This window comes from Gallus gallus, chromosome 3 (genome assembly GCF_016699485.2).
Source record: "Gallus gallus isolate bGalGal1 chromosome 3, bGalGal1.mat.broiler.GRCg7b, whole genome shotgun sequence".
NCBI classification, from domain to species: Eukaryota; Metazoa; Chordata; class Aves; order Galliformes; family Phasianidae; genus Gallus; species Gallus gallus.
In genome coordinates, this window is record NC_052534.1 from 96,834,578 (window position 1) to 96,851,231 (window position 16,654).

The 16,654-nt window shown below is 40.7% G+C and overlaps 1 protein-coding gene across 2 annotated transcripts; it reads left to right on the top strand.

Moving 5' to 3' along the window:
- The first annotated feature begins 233 nt into the window (after positions 1 to 233).
- Positions 234 to 13,066, top strand: C2orf50 (chromosome 2 open reading frame 50). 2 transcript variants are annotated; one of them, XM_046939503.1, is made up of 4 exons: positions 234 to 354; positions 8,856 to 8,990; positions 10,411 to 10,450; positions 11,069 to 13,066. In XM_046939503.1, the coding sequence occupies exons 1-4, from the start codon at positions 302 to 304 to the stop codon at positions 11,258 to 11,260; spliced, it is 420 nt and encodes a 139-aa protein (XP_046795459.1). In that variant the 5' UTR covers positions 234 to 301; the 3' UTR covers positions 11,261 to 13,066. The 2 variants fall into 2 exon arrangements, with proteins under 2 accessions (XP_046795459.1, XP_004935818.1); XM_004935761.5 differs by lacking the exon at positions 234 to 354 and having other exon boundaries at positions 8,490 to 8,990.
- The last annotated feature ends 3,588 nt before the right edge of the window (positions 13,067 to 16,654 follow it).

The following is a 16,654-nucleotide window of genomic DNA, read 5'->3' on the forward strand; positions in this document are numbered from 1 at the left end:
GCTGTGATTTACTCACAGCTTTCAAAAATAAAATGCTTCACCATTTAAATATTGAGGGTAAATTTGTCTTCTATTTATTGCATTAATTCTTTTGTTATTAAACCAGTTAGTGCACCAGTTTAGAAAATTCCTCAGAACATACATTTCTATGGCACAGACATTTATCTGAACTGTAAACAGAAGCTGAGGGTTGCCATGGTGTGATCTTTTGCTCAAAGTCTGTTTACTTCTGTGAGCTAACAACAATACCAATAGTGGAGTCCATAAAACAAAGTACAAAGCTAAACAGCTGCTACTCACCATGGCACTGAGAAGTCCTTATTCGAAGGAAATGACTGCTCACCATAAACAGAGGTATGTAGAAAAGCAAGTTGAACTCTTTTTGTTTGTTTGTTTGTTTGTTTCTTAAGATAAAATGGTATTTGAATATGTTTTCCATGAGAAAAGCTGTAGAAAAAAGAAAGACTATGGAAAATGTGATTGTTGTTTTCTAGTACTCTTGCAAATTAAGTCTGTGCAAGTTAGGATATGCAGCCTAGGTGAACATCCACGTTCTGGCACATTAAGGAGACCCTGGGTGAACAGCAACTGGCAAAGAGCAAAAAACAAAGAGATAGAGCACAGCTTTAGCAACGTGCACCAGTCTCCACTCTAACCTGAATGAGGATGCATGGTTGCACCAAGTTTGTGATTGCATTTCAGCTCTCCTGAGCCTGAATGTATGATCACAGAACTTCATGAGCACAGAACTTCAGCCCAAATGGTCCCAGGAAGGCCCCAGAACTGAACACCCAGCAGAAATGCTTGCAGTGACATCCCTAAATTGGCCTTTGGCAAGAGCATGGTGCCATGTTAACCACCGAGCTAGAGCAGGTTATTTCTAGAACTGATTCTCATTAACTAGCAAAACTGTTCGCATGAGTTGCTCTCCTACTGCAAGTGTAATAAACGTTTCTGCTTTTCATTTGATGCTAATGGCAGAGATGATATTTTTATAAATAGACAGGAAGGCAGTCCAAAAACATCCATCCTCCAATTGACAGATTCAAGAATATAAACAAAACTCTTTCAAAAGAGAATGGCTGAGATCAGGAATATAAATCATAACAAAGAGAAAAAAAAAACCACACCTTCCTCCAACATAGTACTGGAAGTTTAAATGATTCCTTCTAAAAAGTGCCACCCAACTACTCCCTTTATTCATGAGTAATTTCCTCCTTAATAAGCAAATCAATAACAGGAAAAAAAAGAAAAAAGAAAAAAAAAACATGCAGTACAATATAATTATTTGAGCTGGCTTTACTTTGCTCTCTGTCTTGGCTCTTCAGATCCCAGAAGCATTTTGGAAACCCTGCTTCTCATTCATCCAAGATTCACTGATCTCATTATATTTCAGATGAACTATTTCCCATTGTACAGGTCAGCAGTCTTTGACAAATCACTGTTTTGCTGAAAAGTTTCTTAGGATATCTGCTTGGAAAAGGTTGCAAGATGCACTTAGGTCAGTGCTGTGATCAAAGCTGGGTTTTTAGAGAGGCACGTAATCCTCATACTGCACATGTGTAGTTTATGTTGAAAACTCATACAAAAGGTAGGATAAGGTCTTGCCCTTTTCCCATTAACTGGTCAGTTGTAGGAAAGTAGGATTTTATTCTAATTCTGCAACTGTGTTTTCAGTTACCTAGCTGTCTACTTCTGCTTAGGAAGTGTTCAGATTTTCAGCATTCAAAAGACCAATTCATTCGTATCATTTCAGCAATCCAAGGATAAGGTTTCCCAAAAATAAAGACCTGTCTTGAAAACCATCTTTACAGCCAGGCTTGCATTCTTTTCAATAAAACCATAAGACAGTCTTCAGTGAAGCATCTGTTGCAATAGAAGTCCCATCTGAAAGCTGTTCCACTTCTGTTTGGCTCCTCTGGCCTCTTGGAAACAGCTGTGTTCTTTCGTTTTTGCCTTACTGTTTGGGTATTGGCACATGAACTGTTGCACAACTGAGCTAAAAATACAAAGCTTCAAACACATCCAGGAAGATTTCACATTCTTTTGGCTGTCCATTTCTTTAGGGAACAAAAGTTTCCAGCTCCATAGAAAAGAAAAAAAAAAAAAGCTCACTACAACCCTAGAAGGAGTGAGTCTGAACTGAAAAACAAAACAGCACAGGTGATCCAAGACAAACATGGCTCAGCTGACTGTGCTTTGCACATTTGCTCCACTACTTGTCATTGCAGGTCTTCTGAACCTTCTATCTTACTGTGCTTGAGCAACAGGATGGAGTCAGATCAGACAGGGACAGAAAATTGAATGAGTTAGGTAAAGCTCAGACAGACCTGTGCAACACAAGCAATGAGACTGGTCATCAGATCTTGTTCAGTCTGGTGCAGAGAATGCTTCAGGGAGACCCAAGAGCAGTCTTCTGGTATCTTCAAGTAGGTTATTGAAAGGACAGAGCCAGGCTGCTCACCGCAGTGCACAGAGGGAGGATGACAGACAACAGGCACAAGCTGAAAGCAAAATGTTTTTGACTACATATAAGGCAAAATTTCATCTTCGTGAGAACAGTTAAGCAGTGAAGCACGTTACTCAGTGTGGCTGTTCAGTCTCCATCTTTCGATGTTTTCAAGACCAACTGCAAAAAGCCCTGGGCTGGTCTCATCTCATAGCTGACTCTGTTATGAGCAGTACGTTGGGCTAGACACATCCTGAGGTCACCTGAATCCTCCTGTGGTCTCAGGGAATGTGTCACCAAGTCCTGGGGAGTCAAAGAAAAAGCAATAGACAGAAACATCTACATCCAGTTATGAAAATATCCTGCCTCTAGGAAGAACCTCCTTCTAAAGCCTAACAGTCAGCGTTGGCCAAACATGAGCCTGAAGTGTGGTTTAACACTAGCTCCTACTCGTACAAAGGAAACCTACATTAATAGAAACCTGAAGTGAAGATGGTAAAAGCTTTATAGAAAACCAGATAAAGAGTATGATTGACGTGTTCAGACAAGGCTTCCCAATTTTAGACTCTCACACTTACCTTGAAAATACTAAAGGGAACGGGTTCATTTGTCACGCAATGGAACTTGCATTCTTGTGAATGTGTGGAACTTGTGAGCCCTTCATTTAATATCTAGAGAAAAATTTCAAACAAGTTTTAGGCACCCAGATTCAAAACCCAGCCAACTTGAAAAGAATTTGTCTATCTTGCAGAGAAATTTTGGTATCTCACATCAAAACAGAAAGTTAATGTACCTTTCTGAATACAGTGAGCAGGTGTAAATAAATTATGTAGTGTCTTAAAGTACAGACCAGTAAATACACCCTTAGCCACTGCAGGATATAGACAAGGGCCAGAGAACAATCCAAGAAAAAAAGATCTGAAAAGCATCTTGAACATAAAAATAATGTGATACACATCAGAAATATTGCAATTCACAATAAAATATCTATGGAAGAACAGCAGCGTGCCAGGCCACAGAGAAAATTCAGTCTCTGTAGTCTGTGTGAAACAGCACTGTTATAACTGTTCATAGAAGCAGAACAGTTAATATTCAGAATGCAGAATAAGAAAAGAGTAAGGCTATGTGAGATTTCTGAGGTCAAGACTGCTGCCTTAGTACTTAAGCAATATGAAGAGCAGCCTTTTCAGGAGTAGTTAACCACTTTATATATAACATATATACAGTATATATATATGAGAACATGTAATCAATGTATATAGCTATTAGAACTATTAGCAAACTGTGCAAGAAAAGTGAGGATAAACAGAATAAAGCCAAGCTCTATAACATGACTACAAGAGCTCCCTGCCCTGGCAAGTTCATGACATGAACAACTCTAATTGTATTCTAAAGATAATTTTGGCTGTCCAGGCGATTTTGCACTTCTTCACAAGATCTAGCCTCTATCCAAGCATGTGAAATACTGAGAACATCAGTAAGACTCAGTCAGTGAGGAACATTGCTTCCTTTTTCGTTTCTTTCTCCTGAAACCGATACTTCTAAATGTTCCTAGTCCCGTACACCCTTCAGCATCCTTGCCCACAGTCCCACTACAGTGCCCATGGGGCAGGTTTAAGAAGAAGAATCTAACAGTGCCTTCCAGCTTTATGAGACTATCAGTCTAGTTTGCAGAGTAGTGGTGAAAATGGACCAAAATATGGATTGCCTGTATCATCAAGTTATACTGCTTCCAGTTGCAATTTTAACTACAATTTGCTTTTGATGTAACTAAAACTGGAAGGAAAAGGTATGCATATTGCATGGAATAGCCACAGTTGAGTGTTTTTTCAATTGAACAATATTTTCAAATGAATAACTTTTGTTTCAAGTAACTGCCTATCAGTAGCTAGCATATTTTGCAACACTCGAGGCAAGAGAAAAAAAATCTCCAACAGACTTCTTACAGCTTCCATTTCATTTTGAAGTGTCAGACTCTGTCACTGGAAGCAGACATTCCCACTGCAGCACTTGTAAGCTGCAGCACAACAGACAGTCAACTTTCCAGGCTCGCCCAGCTGAAATCCCACTAAGACAAGAAAGAAGTTTATACTTCTGTATCAAAGCTACAGTAAAATTTAACAACAAATGAGGCCTTTAACCAAGTGGCTATGTAGCCTTCACTTGAAAAGGGTTTTACTCCAAGCTTGTTGTTTGCAGGACTTTTCACTTTGTCTGCACAGAGTCACTTGTTGTTGAGAGACCAAGCTGTACGTTGCTAGTAGGGTCTCCCACCTCCAGGTTTTCCAGAGTCCCTGCTGGTTAATGCCCATTCCTCCTCTGTCAGGTGCCCAGCATCCTGACACTGAACATCTAACATCCTACCCTGCCAAATTCACCATGACCCGATTTCCACATGGCAGTTTTGTCTGACTACAGTGATCTTGATTCATTTGCTGACAACAATGCAGATGGCACTACTCAGAGACCGGCAGCACTGCCCATGTAGAAAGATGGCCATGGGGGTTTCCATCCCGTTGGTGAGGTGTCAGTCTTTCCAAATGGCGAAGGAGTCTCCTCCAGCTGATGAGCTTGCTTCTGCCTCTTATTCAGATGTGACATTCATGCCATTCCTCTGCTTCTACATTTGTGTTTCTCAGACTTCTGCAGATACCTCCCATCAAACACAAACTCTATTAAATGAAAAACACTGTACTGTCCATTAAATCACGATCTGATCTTCACAGATAATGCAATATGGCTGTGATGTTTCTTCTCCTTCAGGTGAGTTTGCTGAAAGACAGGCAAGCATACCAAGTAATTTCTCTTAAATTCAGCAACAGATTCAGGAATAGGAAAATCCAGAAATCCTTCCAGCTCCCTTTTACACGGCCTGAACTATTCAAAACATGGTGAGCATTTGGCAATATTGTCCTTCAAATTTAGAAACACAGCTTTCAGAGGAAAATTCACTATAAAAAACAACCATTTTTTTGGAAAACCCAACTCAGAAATTGTGTCTGGATCAGGAAATCAAATACAGGCCTATGTCATTTGATTTTCTTTACTACTGTTCAATTTAAATGTTCAGTTGTGAAAAAAATGTATGTTTTAAAAATAAGGCAGTGCATGATAAAGTCACAGAAATCTTGAATAACTTATACTGCAATACCCTCTTGTGGCCATATTCAAACAGTTTATCTAAACACCTGAAGCTTTCTTCTCCTGAAAAAAACCTATTTTTTTTACTTTTGGAAGGAACTAGCTCACATATTTGTTACAGACTAATCTGTATCATCATCGCTTGTCTGGTAGCAACAAAGGGATAAACTCAGTTCTTCAGCATAATGGGTTCTGACACTGCTTATCAGGGAAACTAATACCAAAATTAACCCTTAAACAAAGGCACCATCTCCTACAGTGACACTCAGAACAACATTTTCAATTCTCATGTCCCCAAGCAGAGAAAATAAAGATGCTATAATCAATTTTCATGGATACATACAACATGTTTTATTAACATTAATCTATTCTACTACAGGGTGGAAAGAAGTATGCAGTAGATCAGTTGTGTTAACCCAAATTCCACTCTTTAAATCCCAATGCTACAGGTTTGTCCACTAAGGAATCCAGAGCAGTCCCCAGAAATGTCACCCTTACACTAACACTGATATGCTTAAATGGTGCACATTGGTAATCCCTTAATGGAGAGTGGTTATGAGAACACAGGACAGTTTTTAAAGTATTTGCTCTTAGTGGTCTGTTTTTGGAATAGCAGCTATGTTTTAAAGTCCTATAAAAGTCACAACCTCCACAAAACTTATTTAGACAGCCATTATCCCACTCCCATCTGCAATTTCCAGAGAAATGACTGGCACAGGATGAAGTGTCCAGGTGCTGTATGTAGACTTACAGACTATATTCATTTAACAGCAGAATTGCTGACTGGTAAAGACTCCCTTCTTTTCTGAGGTTGTAGAGTCATGGTCCTAAATATCTGACTTTAACCTGCTAGCTCACTTTCAGGAAAATATTCCTGTTCTCCAACTGCATCAAAACCAAGTCAGTTACATCTCCTGCAGCTTTGCAGACAACATTCAGTAGAACAGGCTCCATGCACTGGCCAGCATTGTTCCCACGTAATTTATTCAGTGACTACAACAACTCATTTGGAATCTATGTATTCAGCTGATAATCATTTTTAGCTTATTTTCATATTTAATTTGCAGAAAGTGACTTGAAAGTGGGGGGTATAAGATAGAAGGGGACAGACTCTTTAGCAGGGTCTGTTGCGACAGGACAAGGAGAATGGCTTCAAACTAAGTGAGTGGAGTTTTAGATTGGATGTAAGGAAGAAGTTTTTTACAATAAGGGTGGTGAGGCAGTGGCACAGGTTGCCCAGAGAGGCAGTGGATGCCCTGCCCATGGAGACACCCAAGGTCAGGCTGGATGGGGCTCTGAGCACCTGATGGAGCTGTGTGTGTCTCGGTGCATTGCAGGGGAGTTGGACCAGATGGCCTTTAAGGGTTCCTTCCAACTCAAATGATGCTACGATTCTATGAAAGATTATAATAAAAATAACAGAAGAACTTCGTAAACATTTGTTAAAAAGCATTCCATTCACAGGAATAGCCTTTCCATCAGGATCTTTTCCTGACCTGATCAGAGGCTGAATTCCCACATGCACTGATTAATTAACTGGGTCTTCCAAGCATGCCCCAGGTTCCTCTCACAGCAGTTAGATGCCGCTAAAATCACACTCTTCAACAACCTATCTGCCTACAATACAGGAGAGGATGTTGGAATGAATAAGAAGATTCTAGAAGAGAAACAGAGTCAGCTATGAGGCCTGGTTGGCAAACAGCTCATTTCTTCAGTTATAGGGCTGTGTGGATATGTGACATTTTTTGTTCCTTTTGGCTGAAAGAGATGGAAAAAGCTTTAGGTTTCAATTCCCTCAGAAAAGACAACAACACAGACAAAAAGCCTACTAAAATTTCATTCAAATCCAAAGCAAACATTTTGTTTTGACATCGATTTTTAAACTCTTCTTAATTTATGTTATTGCAATTTTCGAAGTCGTGGTCATTTTTCCAAATATAGAAATATCTTTTGCTCAAAAAATGTCTACATGAAATGTTTGGGTTGTTGGACAGCTACAACTGTTTTAAAATAAATTACTCATTTGCCAAATTCAGCGTGTGTTTCCCAATAGCCCCAAGTAAGAACACTTCCAAAAAATAAAATAATCAAAATCCCTAAAAAACAGATTAGTATTTACTAGGAAGATGAGGCACGAGGCTAGAATTCATCTGGAGCTGATTCCCATGACTCAGAAACGAGTCAGTCAAGAATTGAAGAGGAAATTTATACTTAAAATGCCTCGTTTTCCTGCAAGGTCACCAACACTGGAGGAAGTGACTTCATACCACAAAGGCCAGCAGGCTGACTGTAAGGCTGACAAAATGACATTTCAGACACTGTTTGGAAAATTCTCACTTTTTATACTAATAGTTCCTGAAAGTTAATTAAAATGTACTTCCCACAGTTGCTTAATATCTTCTGAAGAGATCTCTGAGTACTTTAAAAGGACTTTTTATGATCTTTGGATGCTCTTTTTTAAATCTGAAAATAAGGAGATTTAAAAGCACAATTGCATTGAAATATCTTTTTTCAAACAAAAGAACTCTGCCCCAAACAGTTCAAGGCCTCAGCAGCTGCCTGCACTGGGTTTCTGCTCCCTTTCTGGTGAATATTCACAAGCCAGCATGGTTTCCAATGGAGACAGTAAACACATCAGGGAAAGCAGCAGCTTTCCGGAGGTTTTGCTTCTGCCACACAGCTACAACAAAACTCCTCCTGACAAAGTCAGCAGCAGTCCCACAGCATGCTTTGCATTAAACCAGGCTTTGCTGCTCTGCAGATTTTGAACATAAGGTGGTCTCAGCTGCAAGCAGCACACATCATTTTCCTAAGCAGAGAGCTGGCTGCTTACAGCTGGAGGCCGATGGCACTCAGTAACAAGTGTTTCTTACAAAATTGTTACCACAGAAACTTGTTCAGCCTTCATGCAACGAAGCAACACAAAGCAGTAGGAAATGATCATTAAACAACACGGAAGCAGAACAGTGCTGAGCACTGCCCAACAGTGCTGAGTGCTGCCAGTCAGTGCTGGTGTGCGTGCTCATTTTTTTAAAGCAGTCCAAATCTGCAGCTGAAAGAAAGCACCGGGAGAAAAGGAGCTCTGAAAGCACAAACAATAGCAGGCTTAACCTTCCTAAAGTCTCAATAGGTTTCTTATGAGTGTCAAAATGGACACATTGAAAAAGGGTTCTGGATTCAGGAGGAGCACCTTATCAAGTTCTTGGCATCCAACAGGCACAGCTCTGGGGCAACCAGCCTCAGCTCCACCTCTGTCTCGTGGCAGCACCTGGCCTGGAAGAGCACCCCCGGCTGCTAGGCCCAGGGCAGAGGAGCAGGCAGCACTGCAGCAGGACCAGGTACAGCAGGATAAGATCTGGAGGGAGTCTGTGGAGGCTGAATGGAGAGGAAGAAAAATCTGGTAAGTCATTTGTTCCAATTCACCCCTCTTCTGCTCATCTTGGCAATAGTACTGATGCTCTCTGACATCCTAGGGCTTCATCCAAAACCTATACTATCAAGGAAAGTTTTCTTCTGCAGCATCCTTGGATCAGAACCTACCACCTTAGCATTAGAAAGATTCTAATGCTATATTAACTCTGTTTTTTAGTGAGCAAAATCTATGCCAATAACTCCTGGCACAGAGAGGAAGCTGAAAAAGAGATGCAAAGAAGTGCACGTTGTATGTCTTTTAGCTTTATAGGGATCTCCACAATGATTATATAAATGTGCCAACCTTTATAATTTATTGCAGACACACTGATATTATCACCACTTCTCAAATTCTTGGAAATGGCTGAAATGGAAGTTGAACGGAGTGTTCTGCCAAAACATGATTCTGGATTCCCAATCTGTAAATCTCCTGAACATACCCCACAAGCCACATGACAACAGGAAAATCCCATTATTTCAGTGCTTCAGCAGAAAGAGCAGCATGCATACATATATTCACCAGACACCTGAAAGAGCCAGAAATTAAGATCATCTCTGTCTCTGCCACTTAACTTGTGAAGTGCTTCTGTTCATACTTCAGTACACAACACAGGCATGCTTCTTAGAAGAATATCTTTGGTAAGAGTGAAAAACAGCTCCAGTTCTGCCTACGCACTGGCCAAGCAGAAAAAAGAAAAAGGCAGAGAATGAAGCACACTACTTTCAGGATGATTTTAGGAAGGGAAAAGAAACCATCTGAAAATTCCTGTCTTCCTCAGTCCTCTGGAGGAAATAGAATAGTTCGGGTTCCTCCAATGCCTGCTGTGTTGTATGGCTCTTTTTGCCTGAGGGAAAGGCTGAAGCCTGGCCTCTGACTCACACAAAGCCTGGGCTGTGGTTGCTATGCTGCTCTCTCTCAGTTGTACACTCAGGCCCTTTCCCAGTGGGCCCAGATGCTCCATGCCCATTCTGCAGCAAAGGTAACAGGAGGGACACATCTACACGTGTCTATTAGGGTTCACAGTCATCGGTGTCAGTGCTCTGCTCTCCATCCTTGGCTACAGAGACAGAACTCTTGCACAATGGCAGGACAGATATGTGGACAGATGTTTAAAGCCAGCATAGCTGCCTACATCAGGTTCCATAGGCTACAGCCTGCAGAGAACTGTCCTTTGGCTCCTCATCCCCATCCCAAAGACAATCTTGGGGAAAGCTTGCTATGAGTTTGTGGTCTGACCTGAAGTGGGTACAAGTAAATGGCAGAGACCCAAACATTTCTCACTAACAAGCACCTTACAGTGACATCCAAACCTGGTATACTCATACAGTGCTCAACATAGCAAGATGAATAAAACAGGGGCCAACAAAGACAAGAGATTTTAAACTGCAATTTTTACTTCTATTCCAAGGTACCAGAACTGGAGTTTCCTAAAGGACTATGACCAAATGGTAAGTTTCAAACAAATACTTAACTGTAATCCAGGCTCTTTTTAGCTTGCATCACTTTGAAGGACACTAATATTTTAAATGGAGCATATTTAGGCATAACTGGCAAATGTTTTAAGACTTAAAATCTTTAGGAAAACAAAAGAGAGCTGAGGTGCCATTCATCTTCCATAAAGGAATACAGCTTTTGCACGCCTTCAGTCTTCTTCAGTATTAATAACTTGGTGCAGAGAAAAGTGCTAGAAGAACCAGCTTAGAGAAAAAAAAAGTGTAAGATAATGTCATACTAAAATCCAAACCACTACTAAACACAAAACGAGAAACCTCCCACATCACGACAGTTCCAGAATAAAAAAATCTTTTTCTCCTGACATTTTAAGCAACATATTTCAAAATGATTCATTTCCCTATGCTCTCTTATTCCCATGAAAAATGATAGGAAAACTTTTGACTGTATTTCTGCAGCACTTTCATGTGCACTCGGTAAGTATTACGTGCTTACAGATTAATTTTCAAAAAGCAAAAGAGCTGATGTTAGTAATAATCTCTATAACCTGAATTTTCGGAAGCAAATGATGCAACTCTGAAAACTTCAGCATTAACAGCCTTTGTTTCATCCAGGGTAACAAAAAGGAACAGAAGCCACTACCAGACCATACGTCTGTGTTTTCAAACACAGTTCCCAATTCCACCAACCAGAACATTGGTAGTAGGATGAATACTGAACTTGGCAAGATGCTGATAAACATGGATTACCTCTTCAGCAGGGGAGCACAAAAGAGGAAACTCGAAGATGACCTCCAGCTTTCCTAAGGCTTCAAGTAAAAATACCAGTAACAAAGCAAGTGAAAGAGTTCTAGCTAATAGACTTCTTTCAGATTGAAAATAGCAGGTAACAAATTCCTCACCTTCCTTCAGAAATAGTGCTGTCCAGCATAGAACTTCTTCAAGAACAAAGCCGTATGCCACCAAGCAATGCCTAAGGAGACAATTGTCTTCTGATTTGAGGTAACTGGGCCATATACAGTGAGTCAGGACCACAGATCCCATCCATCTTCCCATGCAAGGCCATTGTAACATTGCTACTAACATCAGAAAGTACAAGTTTAGAGCCAAAGGGCAATTTCTTCCTGAATTTTTACCTCCTAAAAAGAAACAATTAAAGGAGATCAGCTCAGATGAGATGCACCACAAACAACATGATACAAACTCTGGAAGTCAGTGCAATAAAATGCAGTAGGTTGCTGCATTTCATGTATTTAGCCAAGGATTCATCAGCCTACCACTTGCGTGTTTAAGCTTGTTCTAAAGAGTAAAGTTGAAGGCATATAAGATGCGTTATGTGCATTTTCAAGCCTCCCTGCTGAGGGAAGGAAGCCAATTTTTTTCAGACTGATTTTCATTTTTGTTTCCTTGGACTTGCTGTTTCTCCCCTCTGCTCTCAAATTCCCTTTATTTTTTTTTTTAGCTCATGGAAACCATGACCAGAAAGCAGGCTTTTACATTTTGCTCTGAAAACATGCCAGCTCAGAAACCCGAGCCAGGCTGAGCCAGGTTATATTCTTATTATCACCATTCTTGAATTTAACAAGTTTGTGGCTCCTAAAATCTGTGGTTGCCCAGGGAAACCATCATAAGGCTAAATCAACACAATACTGAAAGCCTGTTCACTAATGCATCTAGACACAAAGCTTGTTTGTGATCTGTTGTTTTGTAGGAAAACAACATTAATCAGCAGAGCGTGGGGAATGTACACACAATACCTGCCTTCATAGGCTGTATGTAGTGTCTGTAGAACCATGTTCAGCCCTTGCTGGAAACCAGCACAGAAGCCATTAGCTCTGGTACAACAGGAACTCAATGGCCTGAGGAGAAATCACAGATTCATGGAATCATTAAGGTTGGAAAAGACCACTATGATCATGCAGTAATCATACCAACCAATCCCCACTATGCCCGCTGACCACATCCCTCAGTGCCACATCTCCACTTTTCTTGAACACCTCCAGGGAGGGCGACTTCACCACCTCCCTGGGCAGCCTGTGCCAGTGCCTCACCACTCTTTCTGACAAGAAATGTTTCCTAATATCCAACCCGAACTTCCCCTGCTGCAACTTAAAGCCATTACCTCCTGTCCTATCAGTAGTTACCAGGGAGAAGAGGCCAATGACCCCCACCTAACTCCTGAAAGTGTGATCTCACCAGTGCTGAGTACAGTGGAATTGTGTTTCCTCATGCTTCACAGCTGAGTCTATTTTTGAGGTTGAAACCAGCAGCTGAAGGCAGTTCAAAAGCACAAGAGGTGTACTGGAACATGTGATAACTGTCAACATCCAAGTGGTCTCTAGAAAAAAAAAAACAACAATGAAAGAAGATCCTGCTCACTGAAGTCATAGCAGCAAGAAGTTCACCTCCTAGCTTCCTCAGTAGCTGAGAACCAGAGGATTAAGGCCCTCAGGATGACAACTAAGGCATCTAGAGAAGAAAGAAGATGGCATCACAAAAGCAGTCCACGCAAGGACTGATGCCATTTTCTATGCAGACAGCAAATGGAAACCTACGCCTTCAAAATAAATAAATAGATAAATAAATAAATAAATAAGTCTTGCTGAGCTGAAATGCTTTCTGATTTCTTCTAAGAGAAGAAAGCTGCAGCAGGAACTCTTTTTATTTCAAATGCATCAAGTAGGAACACAGTAAGCTCCACGTTTTCTAACCTGCAGATGGCACTCACTTCCCACCAAGTAATCCACTGCAAAGGACACTAAGTTACAGCAAAAGTATTGCACAATACCTTTCTAATTTCAAAGGGCATTAAATAGTTCCAGATTCTCAACTCTGTTTGCTCTGTATGAATCTGGAGAATCCTTCTCCCAGAGAGGCCCTGCAAAATGGATTGCACAGGACAGAGGATGGTCGCAGCACTGCACAACTTCATCCTTCCACTCAGCACTGGCACTGCTTCAGCTGAAGCGTTTCTTCCACTTTTGGGCAAAACATGGAAGGTCCTGCTCTGAAGACGTGGGCCACTAACGAACCTTGAGAAGCAAAGACTAAACGGAGTACTGGGAAGTTTGGCCATGAGGAAACATTAAACAGGTTATTACAGCTTAACCTGAAAAAAATAAAAAGAGAATGGGAACAGGATAGCAGTCTTTAGATACACACATAACTCAGGGAGTGAGAAAAGCAGCAGTTTGTATTTCGTGTGCATGGCAGACAATATTAAAAACAACAGTCTAAACTTACATAAGGAAGAATCGTTCCTATAACAGCAGGCAGTGGTAAGGCTAACGCTGTACTGAGAGAGATCCCCTGAGGAATCTCTCTACCTTTGAATATTAAACACACACAGCCATCAGGAATGACGCATTTAACACGGCTTGCCTGTTAGTGTATAAACTGTGCAACTGAAGCATTCTTCATCAGTGATCTGATCGACACCGGAGTTGCTGGAATCAGAAAACATGGCTTTTCAAAACGTATTCAAAAAGCATTTAAAAAAATCACATCTCTTGGGTCAGACTGGAATAGACCACATCTCCAAACTGCAAATGAATCACCTCATGTTTTGATGAGCGCACGTTCCTAGTCTTCTACTGGCTGCCACAGATAATGCTTTCCACTGCATCCAGATGTGCCTTTTTTAATCAGAGCCCCTCTGAAATCCATCCTTCCTGCCTACTCTGTAGTGAAAGTAAGTTAACGCCTTGACTCTGTGATAAAGCTAACTGAAATGCTGCTGGAATACTGCTGGGCAACAACCTGCATAGCGGCAGCTCCTCTCACCCCCAGAACTCCACTCACATTTCCTGCTGAAATCTAAACACTTGACATTGTAATGTAATATCTCCAATAAGAAAACAACTCTTTATAGAACAAAAGTTTCCCATACGGACACCTTATTTTGTTCAGTTATTACATGTTCCTTTGAAATTAAAATTCCTTTGTGCTGCTGCTGTTAGCCCTCCCCTGGCACCAGCTGAATCAGTCTGAAGTTACTTTGCCCCTCTCTACTGAGTACAGCAACCTTCAGAAAACACAGCTGGGAGCAGCTGAGGACCCAACCAAAACTGCCATAGAACCCATGAGCAAAAAGCAGTAAACAGGTATTCTCTAGACATCGTTTTCTTCCCAAGTTTAGCTATCCTTTTTCTCCCACCAGGATTAATTTCGCCAACAAATCTTTATTTACATAAGCAGAGCCTCTCAGAAAGAATGGATGACAGCAGCACTTAGATCTGTAAATGATCAGTGGAAACTCCATTTATTAAAGAGATTGTACAGATACTAAACTGCGCTGTAAGCTTCTTGCAAAGAGTTTTCATGATGTATCACTCGTGCTTCATGGTTTTATAAGAGGTTTTTTTTTTTCCCCCTTTGCAGCCAGATCTCAAAGAAGAGATTATCTGTGTTTAGAGAATTCATTCTCTGTGTTTCTTTCAGTTAAAGAGCACAAGTGGGTAGGAATTTGAATTTAATTCTGTGGTTAGATAGATGGCTTTCTCTTTTAAGGATTGTTCCCAGTGCCTCCAAGTCTTGCAAGTTCTCATTTCAAGCTCTTCTCATAATAAAAATGTGTGAAATTGATCATATTTTATAACAAAACATATGTAAGCTCATATAAACCTTTATTTCTTATACTCTTAGGGTAGTCCTCGTACACAGCTAGCATATGGCATCTTAACTATAAAGCTTTTTATTCTAGAAGACTGCTGATTCCAGCCATGTTTTTTAGAAACTGTGTTTAAAACTGCTTCTTGACCTTTACATTATCCTCAACCAGTAGTTAAATGGGTTTCCTACAAAGAACACGGCAACATGGTGTGTAAATTACGAGAACAGTAAGATTCCTGCAACACAAAAAGAAGAAAGCAATTATGTACAAGCAGTTAGATGGACAACAGAGGCCAGGTCCAATATAATTATAACACAATGTATATGCATAAAAGATGTACTGCATACATCCATGCACATTCACATTTTAGCCTTTTCTAAAGAACACTCTGTAGAACAACAGTTCCAAGTATATGTTCATCCTAATGCAGATAATTTTCTTCTTCACAGGAAGTGGGGTAGGATCGTTTTTGTTTTGCTTTATGTGGGTTTTTTTTTCTTTGTTTTTTGTTTATTCGCTTACTTTCTTTGACTGCTGGGTTTAGAAATGAACAATAACTTGTTAGGGCCTCAAACTGCTTTTTCTAAGCCCTGCTCAGATAGAAACCAGTAAAACCTTCCTGAAGCAGGATATCTGTCTTAAAACCTATACTTGCTACTCCAAATCCAAGTGAGCTCTTGCTTTGCCCTGTTCAGAAACCTCCACGTTTGCTTGGATTAATTCTTTGAAAGCCAAATGCTTTTCCAAGAAACTCAGAACCTCTGCCAAGCACTGAAGAGGCACTTGGGTCTGTACATCACAGCCCTGCCCACAGCCCTCTTCTGTCTCAGAAAGGACAGATGCCACAGACTGATGTAATTGTGTAACCTTCTCAAAGCCTCTCTCAGAAGTTACATGTACCCACAAAACCACCATTACTCGGAAATGGAATTTCCAAGAATCTGGGATTAAAGCCTAACCTCAGCCTACCACCTTTATGCCAGGTTGGTGGAGCAAAACTGCTGCAAATGCCTTTTCATTCGCCTCCCAGGGAACGCCAGCAGGAACCTCTCATTTGGCATCATTACTAATGATTAACCATCCTCACTGGATATACTGTCTGATATATATATACACTGATAACAAAGGCACATATGCAGCAACTCTCAGCTACAGGTATTGCTGCAAATGAGAAACAAACTAAACAGTGCAGGGTAGAACCAATGGTAACTATCCCAGTGCTTTGTAATAGCTGCATGATTTTCTCTCTTAAGAGCCAAAGGAACTGAAAAGACAGCAAATGTTTCTATCAACTCTTACACAGCAAACCTTAACCGAGTGCTGCAGCAAGGTCAGCTAAAACGTAATCAGTCTCTCAACTCTCACTGAAGTTTCTGCTATGAAGTAGCTAAGATGTAAATATGGATCTAGAACAAGACCAGCTCTGGATCCAAATGCTACAGATAATCCTTTATCTGGGTTACAAGCCTGAAGTAGATTTTCTGTGTAATAAAACGGACAACTCCAAATTTATCATGCATCCCAGCCTGCGGTCCCCAGCACAAGAACGATGCAGAGCACTTGGAATGGGTCCATAGGAGGGCCACTAA

Bases quoted from the DNA above. Each gene is read 5' to 3' on its own strand.
- C2orf50 (XM_004935761.5), top strand. From the start codon at position 8,728: ATGAGTGTCAAAATGGACACATTGAAAAAGGGTTCTGGATTCAGGAGG. The intron at 8,991-10,410 runs GTAAGTCATTTG...TTCTATTCCAAG, and splicing joins TGGAGAGGAAGAAAAATCTG to GTACCAGAACTGGAGTTTCC. The intron at 10,451-11,068 runs GTAAGTTTCAAA...TGTTTCATCCAG, and splicing joins TAAAGGACTATGACCAAATG to GGTAACAAAAAGGAACAGAA.